At 43.0% G+C, this 20,174-nt stretch overlaps 1 protein-coding gene across 3 annotated transcripts in view; it reads left to right on the top strand.

The window, feature by feature from the left end:
* Positions 1 to 20,174, top strand: part of NKAIN2 (sodium/potassium transporting ATPase interacting 2) — a 569,020-nt gene that overhangs the window by 535,502 nt on the left and 13,344 nt on the right. For all 3 annotated transcript variants that reach the window (XR_003921409.1, XM_030000711.1, XM_041120375.1), the window contains exon 5: positions 3,752 to 3,812. Coding sequence is in view for 2 of the 3 variants with exons in the window: in XM_030000711.1 (XP_029856571.1) it covers positions 3,752 to 3,812 (61 nt within the window). In the remaining variant the exon portion in view is untranslated. The remainder of the gene's footprint in view (positions 1 to 3,751; positions 3,813 to 20,174) is intronic.

Here is a 20,174-nt window from a genome sequence, read left to right as displayed (position 1 = left end):
TCAGATGCCATCAAAGTAACACCCAGGGAGCTGGTGCAGGGATGGGAAATGTGTCACTTTTAGAAAGAGCAGTGTTCATTTATACTCTCATATGGTCATATCAGGGAAAGTTGTAAAGAGCAGATTTTTTCAAGCTGCAGAAAATGAGGTTCATAAAAACATGCATTCACTAATCACTGTATGTATAAATGAGCAGGAGTGCTGTTAATGGTTCCTTCTCTGGAGGCCTGTACTACAGCATTAAAATGTGAATGGGACAGATGCAGACACCTAATCTGGATGGGTCTGGGATCCAGAACTGATCTTCTGTTCATTGCACCTATTTCTTTTTATCGCTACATGGTTTATAAAAGAAAGCTCAGTTAATTAAAAAAAAAAAAAAAAAAAGGCATAAAGGGATGCAAAGCAACAAGAGTTTTCAAGCTAGCTTTCATAGTTTTAAACTGATTTTCTAAGACAGTCAGGCTCCTTCTCTTCTCTATCTGTGAGGACTCATTCCCTTCCTTCTCCCATAAGAAAAAAAAATCTTTCTGATATACTGAATCACGAAGACTCTGCTCTGCGTAATTCTCATACTGCACTCAGCACCGCTGTGTTTGAAGGCTTCCCAGGAATATATTAAGTGATGTGACTAACCTCTATCATTTGGGTTTGTTGTTGCTTTTTTTTTTTTTTTCCTCATCTTCTTCTCCAGGGGAAGGAGTGTGTTCAGTGAAGTGTTTTGTTTGGAATATATTTTTTTTTATTTTGTGCTGTACATAGGTACGTTGCAGTGTGTTTTTCTTAGAGTCAAAGAAATGCACCTTGCACTATTAACAAAGGTGGTAAATTCTGTGAGAGCCCTTTATCTGTGTGGGAATTCATTAACAATTTTAGCTGACTGGTCCCCAAGAAATCTCTGCTGCATGCACAGATGAGCTGTACCCTTCCTATAGGAAGTCTTAGTCCACCGGGGAGAAAGCATGTTCCTGGTCTTCATCCTAGAGGTCTCTGTAGTCCCCAGGGGCTCAGGCCATTGAGCATCCTCAAAGTAAAAACTGCCACTTTTCGTTCTTAACCTCAGCTCTGAGGGTGTGCCCTCTGATGATGATGCAATTAGAAGATAAATCTTGAATGGCTGTCGCTGGATTACAACTGATAAATTGCTTGGTTAAAAAAGAGGGAAAAAAAAACCCAAAACACTAATGTGATGTTCAAATTAAAACAAAATTATTATGTGTACCAAGCAAAGGGTTGGATAAATGTGGGAGAAGGGGAGGTTTATTTTATGAACTCTGCTTGTCTCATGGGAAACAATCTTCCATTTGTATTTAGAACAGAACAATTTCTAGCTTTAAGGCACTCTTTTAATCAGCAAGCTCATCTGATGAAATGCTGTAGGATTTACTTATATATCAAAGAAGTTCCCTAGACATTTAAGGGATGCAACTGAATACAATTAAAAGATCAGTTGTAAGCACAGTTTGTGATACAGTTTGTTTGCTGCGCTTTGTGAGAGTTTAGTTAATAATGTGAACTTGTGGTCGTTTAGCAGAGAGTAAAGTATTGAACTGTATTACAAGAAAAGCTTTACCATTGTGGCCTACTAGAGATGCAACTATTCAGCTATCTTGGATCTGATGGTCTGTAAAAAGAGAACAGAGAAACTATTAAGCCAAGGTTCACATCCAAGAATGGAATCATTTATGAACAACCTTTCTGGGCCTAATTCATTGCTGAATTAAACCTCATGTAATGTCATTGAAGTCAATGGGGTTATGCAGGGCATAAGTCAGTGGAGCAAATTAGCCCTCTGTCTTGAAGCCAAGAAACCAAAGGAAAGAGTGATCCAATAAAACGGAGATGAAATGCTGATATTAGCTGAATGCCACTGTTCTTGGTACAGTGCGTTCTTTGTGTCCAGCGGTGAATATTTCATCCTTCCCAGGTGTAAAATCTTCCCAGCAGCACTATAAGGCAGATTTATAATAAATGACAAAATTAATGATTTAGTTCTGTTGTAATGCAGTTTCTGGGCTCCCAACAGGAACTTTAGCAGTTAGCAGACAACATCTATGCTGGCTGCAGTGTGATCTCCAAATCAAGTCTTAATCTCTTCAGAAAAGCCTTGGGGCTGGCTTTTTTTTTCCCCTATAGCCATCTCTCACCCGTACAGATGTTAGAAGTAAGCACTCATAGGTATGGAGAGCTTCCTACATAGAAAACTGACAGAAATACCAGGAATATCTGTGTAAGAGCTGGAGTAAATTAGACACGGTCACTGCCTCAGGCATAGAGGCACTAGGAAACAGAATGGATCTGTCTGCATTTCATGTATACAGGTAATATTAAGGGTTTTAAGAACCCACAATATTGCAGTGATTGTAGGTGTGCCTTGGATTAATGAAAAAAAAAAAAATCCATTTGCACTAACCAGCATTCATAACAATACATGGTCTTCTCCCAGATTTCACCCTTTTTACTGTCTGACCCACTGATTACTTTGTCTGAAATTAAGATCATCTTCTCCCTCAGCCGGAGATTATGGGTTTTGTGCCATGCACACAGAGAGCTCAGTCCTGGCTGGAGCCTTTAGGCATTTTTCTTATCCATATAAAGAACTAATTCCCAAAGTCTACAGTTGGGTTTGCAGCTTATGAAAAGATCTCTGTGAGGTGACCTGTACAGAATAACACATTTCGACAGCACGGCTCACTTTTCACTACAAAGAGATCAAACAACCGGAATTCTTTTGACATCCTACCATGCAAACTTCAGTGATGAGCTAAAGGATGAAAAACAGTTTGTTGGCAATCAGCAGAGAAAACTCTCCAGACCTACACGTAAGGGAAGCCATGTAAAGCATGCGACACGTGGCACGTGCTGCTGCTCCAGTATTTGTTCTGTTGCTTCTGGTGTAACTTCTCAGTGATGATAGAACTCGGTGGAGGCACTAGCGGAGGACTCACATGATACTTGGCCCATGGCATGTGTGATATTGGCCATTTATTCCCTTTTTTTATTTTTTCAGGTGATAGCGTAAGATAAGCAATTTGCCATGGTACTCGAGAACCACTCCAGATTTTCATTTTCTTTAAATATTGTTGCTTCTGTTTACAATTCACTTCTGGGCATGCTCTGAGGAGAGGACTGAAGGGAACAAGATATGAATTTGCCAGCTGCAGCACGCGATGCTGATGTAAATACATCCAGACCCATGCAAAGTGCTAGATATGTCTTGAGGCTTGGGGGTTATCACAGATACGGGAACAAGTCCCACTAATCCACAGCACTAATCTCAAGTGATAAAGTATCACTATAAAGTGGGTTTACAAGTGCACTGAATTCCACTTTGGTTTAGGTGGCAAGGTTCTGCTAAAAACAGAGTTCTGCCAGAGGGTCAGGTTTTGTTGGATGACAAATCTGATTTTGACAGAAATATTTACATTTTCAGTGGCTGAAAGTCCATCCATCCAACCACCCATTTGGTTTTCTGGTTTTCAATAATTAAAAAGAACCCAATTCGGTAACGGAAAATTTTTGATCAATTTTTGGAAGTTTTATTGAAGGGTCTGTTTTTCAAGAAAGATGCAAAATTCCCCTGGCTATTTCCAATTAAAATTACCAAACTGTTGTGAAGAATTATCATTACCTCATCAAACAGAGTCTGGTGAATTTTGTTATTTCTGTTTCTGTTGTTGCTTTTCTAAAACCAATTCTTGTTTTTCTATTGCATTTGCTTTACATTTAACGCTGTTACCTTTTGTTTCAGCTGGCGGGCTTCATCTATGCCTGTTATGTTGTGAAATGTATTACTGAAGAAGAGGACAGCTGTAAGTACTAAAGCTTTATTACATACAAAATGAATTCTTTTTTTTTAAATCACCCCTCCACTATGCTGGCTCTTGCTGACTTCAACCTAAATGCCTTATTATACTGTAGCCAGAGCATGCTTTCTGTCCATCCTTCTTGATCTAAAATTTGCAAATGCCTGAAAGACAAAGGAGTTGTGAAATGCAGCTTAAAAAATACACACTCTTTTCTTCTGAAATTTTTTTCCTCACAGCTTAGCTTAAGACATAGATAAAAAAAGCAAAAATCCCAATTGATTAATACAAGCTTTTTTTTTTTTTTCTTTTTTTTTTCCTTAGTCCAGATTGTTATTAACTATCTTCACAGTAATTGGTTACCACTGAGGGCATAGCTCTTCTGTGTTGTGTGTTGGCTTGTAAAAGCACTTCTGGCAAAAAAATAGCTTTAGATCATTGCAGGACCTTCATTTATGACAGGTGAAACTGTGGAGCTCCTCTTTGTTCCTGCTGCTCCCAGGGTACAATTACAAGGAGCGAAATTATTTCATATAGATGTATGTTTGTGTTTCTTCTGCTTATTTATATCAATAGAAGCCTGTTGAGCAGAATTTGCTCTTATTACATGCTATGGAGTCAAGCCATTTCATTTTTTCTCTAGTCTAACCTTGATTTTTTAAAAAGGGCCACTGCAGCATTTCAGTACATCTTGGGATTCATACTAAAGCACTTTAGAAACAAGTATCAGAACTGCATGTAACTTTGATAAAATATACATGAATCCTAGAGAGAGCTCTGCAACAGGAAGCTAAAGGGTTTTTATTTGATTGAGAGCACTGCTAGGGCTGGTGGGGGTTCCTTTGTGTGTTCTCCTGCGTAGAAAATAGCTGCAACCCTATAATCTATTGGCAATCCAGTGCCACTGTGAGCCGTCAAGGGGAGATTTAGTGCCGAAATCAAACCACCCTTTGGAGGTCTTTCCGACTATCCTCCTTTCAGTTGTCTTTGCGTTTCTGTGGAGGCGAGGAAGGCATAAGAGTAAAGCAAGTGGAGCAGGGGTATGGCACAAACAGGTCTTGTCTTTTTAGGGAAGGACCCAGTCATACGTACTTTCTCCTACTTTCCCGTTAAGTGCATTCACTATCCACAAAGCTGGAGGAGAATGATTCCTTGCCCCCCAAAACAAAATCCCGTTTAATACTTTTCTGCCCTCTCTTCTAAGGGCTTAAATCTTTTTTTTTCACTCTTCTGTAATGCTTTTGGGCATGGTATAAGTCAAAAGCGAGGAAAAGACTTGTGACTTGGCTCACCAAACAAGCACAGAAGTCGGAGCACATTTGAGAGATTTCTCCCATGGTCTGTAAAGCGCCATTCCTGGCAGCAAAGTGCTGTGGCCAATATGGTATTGTTTTCTGCTCACTGCGGCGGGAGCTCCCTGTTGTTCAGAAGCTACAGCTCGTCATGCTTCTTTGAACCTTTCCTTGCTGTCGTCTTGCCTATTTTGAGGCTCTTATTACTTTGTTAGTACACCTCAGCCAGGCCTCCTCTTCCAGCCAAAAAGCCATCTTACCCATCTGTGAACATCCCTCTGAGGTACCGGAGCGAATCCCCACCCAGCGCAACGAAGCCAGCGCAAGCTCAGGCTCCGCAGTTTTCCCTCGGGTGAGGTTCAGAAGCGTGGCTGGGAAAAAAAAAAAGAGAAAAAGGGAACTTCTGTGGCTGAGTTGTCCCAACACTGTAATAATGCTCAGATTGGATTTGGCCCCTCAAGGTGTCGTAAAATTAAAGCAGCTTTAATTTCTACTGAGAGGCTGCATGTAGCAGAGAGTGAGAGCGATTCGAGTTCTCCCTCTGCTCAGACATCCACTCTGACGTGTGCCGAGCACTCGCTGCGACAGCCAGGGGCTCCAGTCCGTACAGATACCCGCTGCTCCAGTTTAATTTTAGTTTCTTTCAATTCCATTTAGATACATCTTCTTGCCTTTTCCCCTCCCTTTTGGCAACACATCCATCTGTTGTACTCCTCTGAGAAGTAATGTATCCCTTATGGATTTATTTAGTATTTATACTTCAGAGGAAGATGCCTAAGTGTAACTTTCTCAATACGTTCACAGATGGGGTCATCTCATGCAGACCGAGCGAGTGCGAAGGAGAAAAGCTTTCAGGAAAAGCAGAATATGTCCCAGAGCCATTGCTAGAGCTTCCTGCATATGCGAGTCTGGTCTGAGATCACTTCAGATCCCCTAGCTGTGTTTCTCTTCCCATAGTCTCTTCTTCCACTTTTCCAGTTCCTCACCTCTGCGTGCTGCTATGGAGCAAGGTCAGTGGCACAGGGGGATGAAGACACCCCTCCTGCCCACAACATACACCCTCCCCAAGACTTGTGGACATCTAGGATAGCAGAAAAGAGCTTTAGTCTGCTGCCCGCCCACCCCCTGCCTAGCATCCGTACCTGCTAAGGGGGGAGGCTGGGCTTGTGCTTGCGTGCAGGTTGGCAGCTGGTGTTCCCTCCGTGTGCTAAAGATGTGTCAGCCGTGAAAGATCCTCTGGTAAAACCAGTCACCCCGAAGTAACTCTCCCACGCCACTGCACCATAGTGGGTCACGCCAAAGGGGCATTCAGCCACGAGTCCTGTCTGATGATCCAGAGTCAATAGAAAAAGCCCTTCTGATGAGACAGAGCCAACAGAAAAAGCCTTTTGCTTCTCACAGCGGACGTCGTGAACACCCATACACTCAGTTCAATTTCTTCTGCTTTGCTAACGGGCCATGGAAGTAACAGCAGTCCAGAAGAGGAGCAAAAGAGGCAGAAACACTGAGCCTGGCAGGAATGGGCAGCAAGGCATGAGACCAGAGAGAAAGTCATGCAACATCCAAAAGCCAGACATGGGCATGTTTCAGATTTTAACCAGAGGAACGTATCAACACTGCTCTGGAGCAGAGAGGGTGCCACATCTTCTGTTGGCACAGAGCCTCAACTGTAGAAACACAATCAAGTTGCTCTTAGGCTGCTTCAGCTGAATTAGCTTTGCTCTCAAAGTAATTGGAACAAGCTGAAAGAATTACTATTTCTCCATTCTTTATGCAGATTTTATTAAGAGAACAAATGAGCAAGGATAGAATTAAGCAAACATTTCACTAAGATTAACCTGCTCTAACCTCACTAAAGGATTAGGAATGGAACAATACAGTGATCAAATCGGGATCATAACTCGGGCTGAATCAGCAAGTCTAAAGGTTTTAATTACTCACACACCAAATAAATCCAGCAGCAGGCCCCCTAAATCAAAGCACAAGTCCGCACTACCTTTCATGAGAACAATCTGCTTTGGGTTAATTCTGCATCAAGGATTAAAGTGGAAGCTGCTTTCCCTCCTGGTACAGTCCCAAGCAGTGCTCTAACACTGGGTGCACCGGAGCCGAACTGCAGCACCCATCTCCAAGGGTCAGACAAGGGTGGCTTTTCCCTGGCTACTACTCCTGGTGGCGGTTTGTCATTCCCAAAGGTCCCTTCTGCATCACGGTCCCTGTGGCCGCGTAGGGAGGAGGAACGCTGAGGCTTGGAGACCCTCGGGTCTCCATCTGGGAAAGGCGAGCTCAACAAGGTTGCTGCCAACTCAACGCTCTCCTCTTCACTGTTGCCACTGGTACGCCTAAGCCATTGTCATTCTTACCTCATTAGCATTATTAGCTGCAGCAATTAAAAATAAAGCATGAAAATGTCAGCAACAATCATTACTTGGAGGCATCCAACGGCTGTAAACTTATTGGAGCTCCTCATTTATTTTCCAAAATCGTATTAGGCCTGCATTTTTCAAAGGCTGCACATTATTTTTAATAACATTGAGATGTTCGTTTAAAGTGCATTTCCTCACTAGCAATTTGGCTCCCTGCTATAAGCTGTTACTGCCTTACTAAAGGAAAATTCAAAGTATTTTTGAAAATGTTATTAAATATACAGATATTTTGTGGAAAACCCTGGAATGTAAGCAATAAAGCAGCATCCTCCTGGGCCTTTTTGTCTGTAAGCAATTAAAAAAGAAACCTGGGTTACTGAAGTGGGAATTTTGCACTCGTCTAGCAGGTTCTGTTGAGGGAAAAGGGATTGGCTTGTTATTAGAGGGTCAGTTTGGCTGGGAAGGAACCCCAGCCTAGAGAAAATCACCAATTCAGTCTGTGTCCCACAGTGAAATCCTAATGCAGAAGGCTCCCTTGCAGACCCAGATAGGGAGAAGAAACAGCATTTACTTACCATAACACAATGGCAAAGCAACCAGGGCATAAACACAGCCTGTCTGACCGGTCCCCGAGTACCATGAGGTACAGCCTTTGCGCTATCTTACACTAGCAGGAATCCAACTTGCACACACACTATCTTCTTTTCTCTTGGCATTGTTTCCAGGTAAACTGCAAAGCAAAAAGAAATTGCAACTGGGTTAAGCAGATTTTTTGCTGCATATTCCCTTGAGCCCAGCTTTTGGGGATGTCTGGCACAGAAGTAAAGCTCTAGATAACCCTTTAAAATGATTTCACTACCCCTCATAAAAACCTGAATTCAAGATTCTGGTTGAATTACTGAAAACATTCAGGAAGACAATACGCCAGACAGGGGATATCTACTGGTGAGCAATACAGCACAGCATTATGTGCCAATAAACTCAGTGCCAAACAACAATCATCTACTCTGGGATCCTAGGCCTGACCTGGGAAGTACAAAGGTGATGACAAAGATTTTCTTTTAAAAGACAATATTAAATTAGTTAGATGTGAGAGATGTGAAATTTTGACAAACAGATGGGATAGGTAGAAAAGCCTTTTATTTTTAGCTCTGTTACAGGCTGCCTTCCACCTTTGGGCAGGTTATTTAACCTCTCCATACTTCTGTTTCCCGTATTTAAAATGGGAAATAATGACAGGGACAAACTCACAGGCGTGATGCTTCATAACTTTGAGCTTCCGGGATGAAAGGCACTATTGAAGTCCAGAATATGTTCAGGTATCACTTTATTTCTGTGCCAAACGCTTTTCACAATCTGCTTAACGAGACACTATAGAGAAATAATACCTCAGCTTCCATCCCTGCTTAGAAATCTCTAAAACAAAGAGAAATGGGTAGCAAACGTTTAGCTATTAATTCTGCTTCTTTATATCCCTTCCCATTTTCTGGTGAATATGGCTGTAAATCCTGAGACTACGCTGACGCTTACTTCCATATCTGTTTGCCATATAAGAACACAGCACGCTTGTGGTTCCCAGAAAATCCCGACAGCAATTTGCAGTTCAGGGACTTCCTTAGCCAGAGCTGGTCTCATTGTATTTAGTTTCCCACAACGGGCTTTTCTTCCTGAAAGCGTCCACCCGTGTTTGGACCAAGAAAGTTTTTATCAGACACAGCCTCCAGTTGTTCTCCAACTGTTGAACAGGTCATTCATGAAGGAAAATTCACTGAACACGCCACAAAAGCTGAAGCTACAGCTTGGTTTTGCTCAGCTGCGCTCTCCGATTTACAGCCTGTGGCTAAATTAGAAGCTTTTTCCGTTACTTGTTTCATTTAGTGTGGTGACTGCTACGCGAACTAAGTAAACCAAAGGGAGGGAAATGGGATGCCTTCGGCTGTCAGGATGCTGACGGAAGCACAGAGGGAAAGAAGCCTTTGAAATCCCATGGTACTGCCTCATGCTTGTCATCCTAAAGAGAACTGCCTTGAAGAGCCACAGTGCCACGAGGAACATTCAGGAAATTCCCCGAGATGCCTGTACAGCATCAACCTTCTGCACATATCAATAGCCGGTGCCTGGGTCGGTATTTCCCATCGTGTCCTGTCTTGGAGGGGACCTGCCATGTTGAGCATCTCATTCTCACCGGTGCGGAGCACAGGCACTCCGCATCCCACAAGGCGCGCTCGCCGCTTCGAAAAGACAGGCTGAAAAATGTCTGAGCTGCAGAGTGCAGGGGGGAAAGCCTATGGCCAGGAAGACATGACAAGTGGAACTGGCTGCGTTTGAGATGCAAATGGACCTGAGCAGTCCAAGGTGTCATAGGGCTTGGCAGACGTTACGCAGCCTGGTCTGTGATCATTTGGCACTGCGCTGCGGAGAGAGAAACAAACTTAAAGCTCAGAGGAGGTGCAGTTTGTTTAAATAATAGCAAGTAATTAGTCTGAAGACAAAATCGGTGATGGCATTTTATAATTACAATTAATTTAAAGGTTAATTTCCTTTGGTGCTAAAATCTTATTTAAAACATTTACCAGGAAAGGAAATTAGGATGTTACTATCTAGATGCATGGAATGCTTCTGGGAGTCTATGCCTGTTATCAGTAGAAAATTAGGTTAGACTCAAAGTGGGAATTTCAATTCATTTTAGTGTATAATAGTTGGTGGTCAGGGCCTTGAGTCAGAAGGGTTGCTTAGGGTAGACTGTACGATTTGCATTTTCTTTGTTTGTGGGATTAATTGCAAATGTTTCCAACAAAAGGGCTGGGTTTATACATGAACAAGCTTGACATGAAAAGAAAATTGGTTATGGATTGCTGCCTTCGTAACTAATGAAGTTGATGTTCAAGGAATCCCTCAGAGACAGGGTTGTGGTATGAGGCAAATATATAAATATAATCACACGGGGGAAAATAGTGGTGTTGCTGGCTCCATCTACGATAATTTCTCTTCTCCCTCACTGTCTTCCCTGCCACTCCCCTTGCATCCATCACCGCCTCCTGTGGGGATTGTCAACCTCAAGTTTAAAAAATGTCTAAATAACATAATGTAAACCTTGAAGGAAGTAACATTTCCATTCCAGCAGCTCATCACAATGGGATACTGCTTAATAAAATCAATGCATTGTAACAGCCAGGGAGATATACTTACCTTGCATCATTTTTTTTTAACTATTCACCACACGTTTTATCTTTTCAAGAAAGACTTGTTGCCGAAGCGTTGGAAAAGATCTGCGCATGTGAAAAGGGAATGAACAGTTAACAACTCTTTTATGAAGAAAGATACAGTTCATACCAAAACATTTTGAAAATATTACTTGTCTTGTCGTGAATTAATTGTTTCAGGGGAGGAACACAAAGAAGCCCAGATCATGAAACAATGTCCCACACAGCCGCGTCAAATGGGTAGCAGAAATGAGGTAGTAACTAGTGACGGTTCTGACAACAAAAGCTGCAGATGATTTGAAAAGATGCTCAGGTTGTTGCCGCAGCTGAGCAGGACATGGTCTTCCTGGCCAGGGAAATGTTTTGACATTGAAAAATAAACAAAACTCATATTCAAAATCAGGAAAAATTAGCAAAATCCGAGACTCTCCACAAGCTCAAAATTGCACGGAAAACGGTTTCAGGCGGACCGCCGTGTTTTGTTTCGACGCCGGCGAAAGACTCCGTTTTGACGCCGGCCGTTTATTGCTACTTTGCACCGACAGCGGAGGGCAGGCTTTGGGGGCAGGACCTCCCGCGCTGCGCCCGGGGACCGTCTCCTCCTTCGCCCCGACCCGAAGGGAGGAGGGCAGCTCGGGGGTCCACCGGAATTGCAGCCAACCCCCTTCCCAACCCCGGTTTCCCAGCCTCCGAGGGCAGCTGGCTGCCTCCTCGGGGGGTTCAACCAGAACAGCGGGGGTAACGCCGCAGGTCCTGGCCAGCCAACGTCTCGGAGAGGAGCGGTGATGAGCTGCCATGGGTGGACGAGGCTCATTAACCATTTCCAGTGGCCCTGAAAAGGACACCTGCCCACAGCATTAGTGTCTTCCCCGCTGAGACAGCCACCGTGAGCTCCTCGCAGTTTCCTACATGCCTGGGACATGGCTTTGTACTAAATTATTTTTATCAGCATGCCTTCTGTTAAAGTTTTCCTTATTACTTTTCCTTTCAAATATCTAGATAGGTCTTCATTAGCATTGGATTGTTAACTTTCATAGATTCGGGCCTTAATTCTCCACTTTGTTGCACCTCCTAATGACTCTTATTCTAATTTATTAGTGTGGTGGTCACACTTGGAGGGTACTGCCCCAGGCATTTTCCTTTTCCTCCTTTTTCCTCTCTTTATTGCTTGCCCCTAGCAGTGATCTGGCTAAGAATAATTTTTCCTAATGATTCATTTGATAACTTCTATGATAATTCAGTCTACCCCACATTTTCTTTAATTCTTAGAATGATTTGCCAGTCAAAAACTATTGCAGGGCTATATTTTTTTGCTCAGTACTCAAGCATGAAAATTTGAAAGCAAATGGCTATTATCCAGCAGTGTCCACGTCTGTCCAGTTTAGAAAAATAATATATTCTTCAGACTATTAATGTTCTCATAGCTGAGTGGAGGTCTTTTACAGAGTCTTTAGTGAGCACTGGACAAACCCCACTGCGAGTTTGGACAAGCTTTGCAAACCCTTGCAGGGGTCAAGCAGCAGCCTCCCTGACTGCAACCCTATTTCCAGGTCTATAAGCTTGACAGGTGACTTGCTGCATTTACTAGATACAAAAGGCAGCGCTGACCATTTCAGCCCAGTATTTCTCATTGCTGCAGCTACGCCCCAGCCCTTTCCTCCTGGCCTCTGCCTCTCGTTCTTGCCTGCCCTGTCCCTGATCCCTGTTTCTGCCTTCAGCTCCAGAAGCCTCCCCAGCCCTTGCTTGGTTACTCCTGGCTGCTTTCTACTCAGCCATGACCTTGGTTCCCAGCTCCTCGACATGATTCCTGCTCTTGGCCAGCCCTGCCTTGGTGACGCATTGCTCCAGAGCATGGTCTTCCTCACGTCCTACCCTGAGACTCTGCTCCTGACCAGACCCCTTCTTCACCTGGGAGTCTGAGACACATTTTGGCTTCTCTGATTTCTGGACCCTCAACACCATTCATCTTGGTCTTTTCTGCTGGTTACAACCATGAACTGGGCTCACCTTGAATGCAATATCTGCATCCCTGCTTGGTCCTAATTATAGGGAGTAACAGGCTGAGATCCCTGTCAGTACCCCCGTAAGGGTAGTGACACAGGGTGGTGCTTACCAGGTTTCACAAACCCACGTACCTCCTACATCTTGTCTCAGAAGGGCTGGTCAAAGAATTAGCCAGGGGATCATCTGCAACAGAGACAGAAGAAGATGCTGGAGGCCTTTATCCAACAAGAAACATGGTAAGAGGGGAAGAAGCTGGAGGAAAAGCCCCTCTGAAGCAAAAAATGATGGAATAATTTTTACTATTATAAAAGTAAACAGCATGGAAATAGTGGCAGTGGGGCAGCATCTGAGCTGAGAAATTCCACTGAAATTTGTGTAGGGGTTTCCCTTTGCTCCTCCTGTGGCCATCGTAGGGCTCAGAAGTGCCATGAGGTTATGGTTTAAAAATCTGAGGTTTTAGTTTCACCTTGCAAATGGGTGAGCTAAGAGCACTCACGGGCCATTACTGGCCGTTTGGCAGAACTGCAGTTCATTGCACCGCAAGAACCGGACAGAGTGTCCAAGTCCTTACATCACTTCTGAACCCTCCTGTACCTGCAGGAAGGGCACAGCCTCACGTATTGGCAGGTGCCCTCCTTCCCCCTGCTTTCCCCGAGCTTGGCTCTATCCCGTTTTGTGAGTCTAAATCACTGTGCACTCAGCACAAAGACCAATAATGTTTGATTATCATTGTAAACAAACTTTATTGAGATGGTATTCAAGCAAACCTCCTTCTGTGCGCTAAATTGTGGAACAGCCACCGGGCCATGCTCACAGCATAAAAAGGCAGCAGCACAAAAGTGTTTGGAAGCGTCTTCACCAAACAGCGAGGCGGGTAGCGGGATACTGGCAAAGCTGCAGGAGCAAGGGTGTCCCCATATGTTCTTTTATATTTTTTCCCATATGTCATTTCCAAAGTTATTAAAATCAAGCCTAATTTCACTCCCCTCCTTTTTTTCTCAGTTTGGCCAGTTTTTAGCTACCAGCATTTGTGCACAGCTCGCTCTTGCCTCACGTACTTGCTTCTGCACCAACAGTGCCTTCAGTGATGTTATTAGCTGTAGTTGGTTTGCCATCTCTCCTCCCTCCCAGCTATGCGTGCAGTGGAGTGCCTCCCTATGCCGGTGAAGCTTAATCATGGCACTTCTGAGGCCTGAGTCCAGGGGGCCAAGTCTTTGGCCTCCAGAGCCAATTTTACCAATTACCTAAATTTAAGAGCTCACATGTCAGATGTAGCACATGTACATCACGTTCTCTCTCTGCTATACCATGCAGGAAATATGTTCAATCATGACATGCACGTGCAAGAAGCATCCATGTGCCCATGCACATACGCTTCCCTCGTCGTCAGCACTTTTAAATTGCTACCATCTTTATCACGGGTAATTGTAAATTTTTAATATTATTTTAGTGCTTTAGATTAATGAATATATTTAAGAACTACCACGATGCCAAGCACTGTACGAACATGAATGCCACCCTTGTTTCTTGGAGCTTGCAATCTATGTATTAGACAACAGGCAACTGGTGGGTACAGCCAGAACGTGAGTGCAAAGAAATTATGAGCAAATATTATTCACTGTGGTAGACAGGAATATAAGGGCATTGGCGAGCTAATTATTGCCAACAGAGCAAAGAAGAATTTTAGGGAAAATAATGAGAGAACTGTTTGTGAAGACATTCTCACAAGGAGAGAAAATATTTGGAAATTTTACAAGTATGGAGGTCAAGCTGGCAGCATGGGAGCAGAATTTAGCTTTTGGAACTGGAAGGAGGAGAGATTGATGTGGAGTCTCTACAAAAGGCTTTGAATGTAAAAAGATTTAGCTTCTACTAGATGTAATATAGAAGATTAATCAGCAGCAGGATGCAGAGAAGAGTAACCTAGCCAAAAAGATGAGTCCTACAGCTTTTGCCTCCTTAACTCCACATTTGGTGAGTTCAAAAAAAAAGGCACAACTGTGGTGTTTGACACTGAGAGCCCTGGGTAAATGTTATAGGTGTGTCAACAGATAGGAAAGTCTCCCTCTTCGATATGCAAAAATAATCTTTGGAAATTAAATGGTGCACAGCCCAAACCAAAGTTGACATCTAACTTACATCCTCAAGTGACAGGCAGACTTGAGGGTACAAGTGCCATCGTTCACTATGAGAGGTAGCAGAGAAGGTTAGGGAGGAGCGGCGAAGAGTTCTGGTTTTAGCCATGCTGAACGGGAACTGATGTTTAATTATCCATGGGTAAATATCACAGAAAGAAGCTGAGATTTCAGTTTGTATAGATTAGCAGAGTGAGCACAAGCCAGGTACCCCGTGACACCTGAGAGAGCCAACGACAGCAGAATTTGCATTTGTGAGTCTGACTACCCAGTTTACAGGAGGTGGAGAAAAATAAAAGGCAGAGGTTACTGCTTTTGGGTCTCCGGCAGCATGCTGGAGGGAGAACCATCAAGAAAGGAGACGAGCGATGAGAGGAGGAAGGTGAGCACCTGCAGAGGGGACAGCGGAGGCCGGTGAGGCAAAGGTTTCAGGAAGAAGAGAGCAGCAGCTGTGCAAAAGGTGGCTGGATGAATCCATGGAGAGGACTGTGTGCGCTGGGTTAGCAGTACCCAAATTTGGATAGGAAGAGGTGCTCTGACTGTGGTTCCAGCTGCGTGCAAGGGACAGAACACAAGGTGGGAGAAAATCTTCTACAGAAATGGAGGAAAATAGCTCCAGAAATTGTTTGGAACCATCGAGAGAGAGACAGAGAGAGAGAGAGAATGGAACAAGCAGGGATAAGGGTGGGATTGATTTTTTTTTTATGAAGGGAATTTACATGTATTCATATTGGGAGGGAAATGCAAAAAAAAGAGGTCAAGAGAAAGAGTCTGTCACTGGGACAAGCTGAAGTTTTATGGAACAAAATTCTTGTAACTAGTAAGAAAGAAGGGGAAATGAATGGTAAGAGGAGTGAAAAAGGCTGGCAAACAGGAAAGGGCGACTACTTTGCCAGTTTGCTCGTACAAGAACTGGGAAAGATGGTGTGCAGAGAAACAAGTGGAGATGGGAGGAGGGAGGGGGATGGGGAGGCGATGGCGGTGTCTGGGATGGAGCTAAGAAAGCTGGAGGAGCCAAGCTACTTCATCAGGGACATGGACAAAGTGAAGGAGGAGAGAGGAATCAGTGAGAGAAGTCACCCTTATTATAGAATTACTACCAAAGACACTTTCACTTTTAAAGAAGGAGCCCCAGGCAGGAAGCAGATGTGGTGGTGAAGGCAGGGTTGAGTCCTGGCAGTAGATTCACCATTGGGAGAGTCAGGGTCTCGTGCATCAAGGGTAGGGATGAGATAATCAACAAAACAAACAATAGTAGCAAAGGAACAAAGCAAGGAGAGGGTTTGAAAGGAGTCAAGAAGTCATTCATACTGCAGGTCACAGGTTGGCCAATTACATGGCTGTTTCCCAACCTTTCTCTTTCCTTTTCCTTGCAGATAAAGCCACTCATCCCCTTCCCCATTCCTAAACTCTATATCCTGTCGTATCTAGTCTACATTGATTTTTGCATGCCTACTAAAATGCAAGGAAAGCCATAGTGTCAGTCATGTTTCTATACACATATGACACGCATAGGTCAGATCCTAAGCTAATGTAAATTATGATTGCTTCAATGAAGTCACTGAAGCTATAAATATATATGTTAGCTGAGGACCTGAATCTTTGTGCTTCAGTATTTATATCTTCCAGAGGAAAATTTCTGCAAGTAGAATAGTGTCTAGTTTTCTGGTTTCTATTCAATACCTTTCCTTTTGCTTTCTATAGAAAGTTGCTACTACTTTTATTCCTCACTGTTTCCTTTCTCTTTGTCCATCTGTTGATTTCATCAGCTTCAATGTTTCTCACCGCAAACTCTCTAGAAAGTCCCTTCTCCCATATGCACATCCATGCTAATGGGGTCTTTTTTGTGCATCCCGGTTTAATGCTCCCTCTATACACCACAAACTTCCAGAAATGAAAAATGAGAAACCCATTTATGCCTCTCATCCTGTCCTGACATGCACTGGAGACAGCAGGGACTGGGACTGTGAGCAGAGGCTGAAACCTCACATCCCTGTGGGTGCCTAGTAATAGAAAATATGTCCCTATTTTGAGCCAAGTGCCCTGTCTGTGTTACAGTTGTAACTACAGTCATATGCCTGACAAGCCCCTTAACACCAGCAAAGGAAGAAAATACTCAGGCTGAATTTCTTATAAAACATTTTACAGCTAAATAGTACTGCTATTATCCTATTCAAGTCCAGGTAGGAAAATAAGCATCTCAGCACCCAATATTTCAAAAGAACGGGATTCTGTGTTTGTTTGTACATGCACGTGTGCTTTTACTAAAGCAAAACATGACAAAAGAGCCACTTCTGATAACAGTGACATGTAAGATGAATGTAAAATAGAATAGTCAAAAATGTGTTTGATGGATGAGGTTAAGGATGGAAGCCTCTGTAGCGATTCAGCTAATGAGCCTTGTTTTATTCATCTCATGTTACTGCTGCCAGGAATGTATCAGTCGTACGACACTTTTAGTGACCTTTCAGGCACAGCCAGCATAAAATGCCTGCAGAAAGGGCAGCATTTTGCATGCTTTAAGAAACTAGCTCAGAGTCCACGGGGAGCTTTTAGCACGGTCTGGACACCGCAGGCTTTGCAGTGCTGAGAAACTGCCGCCATCAAGAAACCTCGCTACAAAGAAATTACTGAAATCCTTTTGTATTGGATCCACTTTCTATTACCTACCTTCACCTACCTTGCAAAGTTTGTTCTTGCGCGTAAGAAGCCATTGTATGCCTACAACAAGGTCACAGTGGAACTCTCTGCCCTACCATCATTTGGTTACACACATGGGAACTTCCACTGTCAGTTGAACACAGAAATGTCTCTACAAGCTTGCCTTGTTTGTCACTTGACAATCTATCTGGCTTGTTAACACTGTGTTTACTCTGTGCAACAGGGCAAAGACACAATGCATGCAGAGATATTTGTCATGCACCTTTCTCTCATGCCCACACAAAGTCATTTTACTGAAAGAAATCTTTTTCTTAACACATTGGTTTAGCTTTCTGAAAACAACCTCAAAAGTCACCCTTAAGACCTTTTGCCCCACGACTGCAAAACAGAGTATCTATGCCTGCAGCCTTCTAATAATGGTTTACCAGTTGCTTGAAGGGTCTTGGGAAGTACAAAAGAAATGCAAAGCCGGACAAACGCATGTAGGCAACATTTGTAAAATTACATGGGTTGACACCAGTGAGACACTCAGTCCAACACAGGTATTTTCTGACTTGTGTTCTCTGAGGTCAAGAGTGAGAAAAAAGGAAAACTGGGCAGGAGAACAACAAACCATAGCTACAGCAAAGACATGTCCATTCTTTTTGCTGCAACCTTCGTATTTGAATAAGAGGGAGTTTTTTTCCTCCCAGCCTAGCACTTCACTCAACAATATTCCTATAGTGAATTCTTCATTCTGTGCCTATAAATTTCCAAAGACATGATCACATGGTAATAAAGTTATTCTGATGGTTACAGACAGTAAGTAGGAAGCAACAAATGGCATTTATCTTGATTTTAGCAAGAATTTGACCCTATGAAAGGTTTGTAAGCAGGCCAGGGAAGCACTGTCCAGATGCAGTCATCATAGGTTGTGTGCAGAATTGTTTAAAAGTCTATTTGCAATTTAGTTATCAACCAGCTGGGATGACATTTCAGATGGGATCCCACTGGGACCTCGGCTAGGGAAATAATTCTCTTCATTATTTTTGTTAACAGCAAGGATGATAGAGGAGAGAACATTTGTAAAAATTTCAGATGAAACCAGACTGGGAGGGGTAAGAGCAGTTCTGAAGATAAGATTAGAAGTCAAAATGATCTTGAGAAGTGGCTTGAAATCAAGAAGATGAAATTCAATACAGACAAGTGCAAAAGAGCTCCTATGGGGAAGAATCAATCAAGTGTCTTGAGATAAAATATGGACTACTTGGCTAGACTACAGTTAATGTCAAAACATAAAAATAAAGATCTGGCTATTAAGCATTCATATGATGCTGTTGAAAAAAGAAAATAAAAATGAACAAACAAAAACAAAACCCCCACCATGTTATTCCAGGTAACATACAGAAGACCTACCGGGCAGTTGTTCCAGTTAGTCCTGATTTGTGCACCCCACTGTAAGAAAAACATAAGTAGACTGAAGAAGGATCTTCAGGCTTGGAAATTTAGAGGCTTGGAAAACATGGGCCATGAGAAAAATTTGAAAGAACTAGGTATGCTTAAATCTGGAAAAGATGGATAGCATGAAAATACTTTATGAAAATGCTTAGAAGTAGTTATAAAAGAAAAAAATGGCTCATTTGTCTTCATATCCACAGGGAGAAAAGGCCAAAATGTAGAAAAGTAGTTAATTTGCAGGAAATTACTTTTAAAATAGACATTAGGAAGTTAGGTGCGGGGAAGGGCAACACAGACTGTAGAACCTCCTTCATTAGAGATGTCAGGGATTAAATTAGTGAAACATCATTCTGGGATAAGAGTATACGTAATGTTGCCACAGAGCACAGAATCAGCTAAATTATTTCTGCAGGGACCATTCTTGCCAGGGAAGAAGGTGGATGACAGGTTCAACATGTCTGTGTGTGCAATGGAGACATACCGTACTGGTCCAGTCTAGTGTTTTGGTGGGTAGCTCTTGGTTTGCAAAGTGAATGGTGGACAGAGGGGTACAAGAATTTGATTTTGTAACATGTCTGGAACGTGTGTGACTGCATTGATAAGTATGCCTGAGTGTGGCATACATTGAGGGGTATCTTAGTATAAAATAACCTCATAAATGCAAGTTTTAAGGACTCAAACCACTGTGAAAGTTCTCAAACCAAGGGTTATAAATTTACATGTCGTGATTTTTCTGTGAACGTTACTGCATTTTAGATCCGCGAGAAGCTATCCTCTATCAAAGAAGCTTTTCTCTTTTTTTACTTATAACGTACACAGAGCCAGTCTGTCAGTAGCTGTGCCCAGACCTGTGAAAAATGCACTTCCATACCCAAACTCTTTGGCCCTTTTCTGTCAAAGTAGAGTCAAATTCACATCTGCTATGTAAGATATTTCAGGGATGAGAGCTGCCCACAAATAACCCCCAAAAGCCAATAGCTGGGTCTCCTGGTGCAAAGGAAGCAAAGGGTGCGCTTTTCCCTGTGTAAAGTGTTATAGCAGAGAAACAGGGGTCTCAGGCTCAGATGAGATTGAATTGCCCTGGAAATTGTTTAAAATAAACATGAGAAGACCATCGGGAACTGGCAATGGTGTGAATTAATAAATAACTCCCACCCTACAGCCTTCCTGCAGACCTCCAGTGCCTTGAGAGAAATGCTGGTTTCCTTAGATCTGTGAAGCCTCATCTCAGAAGCTCAGATAAATTGTTCCAACCCTCTGTTTGTGCATT

The sequence above is a fragment of the Aquila chrysaetos genome, chromosome 2, assembly GCF_900496995.4.
Source record: "Aquila chrysaetos chrysaetos chromosome 2, bAquChr1.4, whole genome shotgun sequence".
NCBI lineage: Eukaryota > Metazoa > Chordata > Aves > Accipitriformes > Accipitridae > Aquila > Aquila chrysaetos.
The sequence above is the reverse complement of the archived record's forward strand: the minus strand, read 5'-3'. Positions and strand labels throughout refer to the sequence as shown.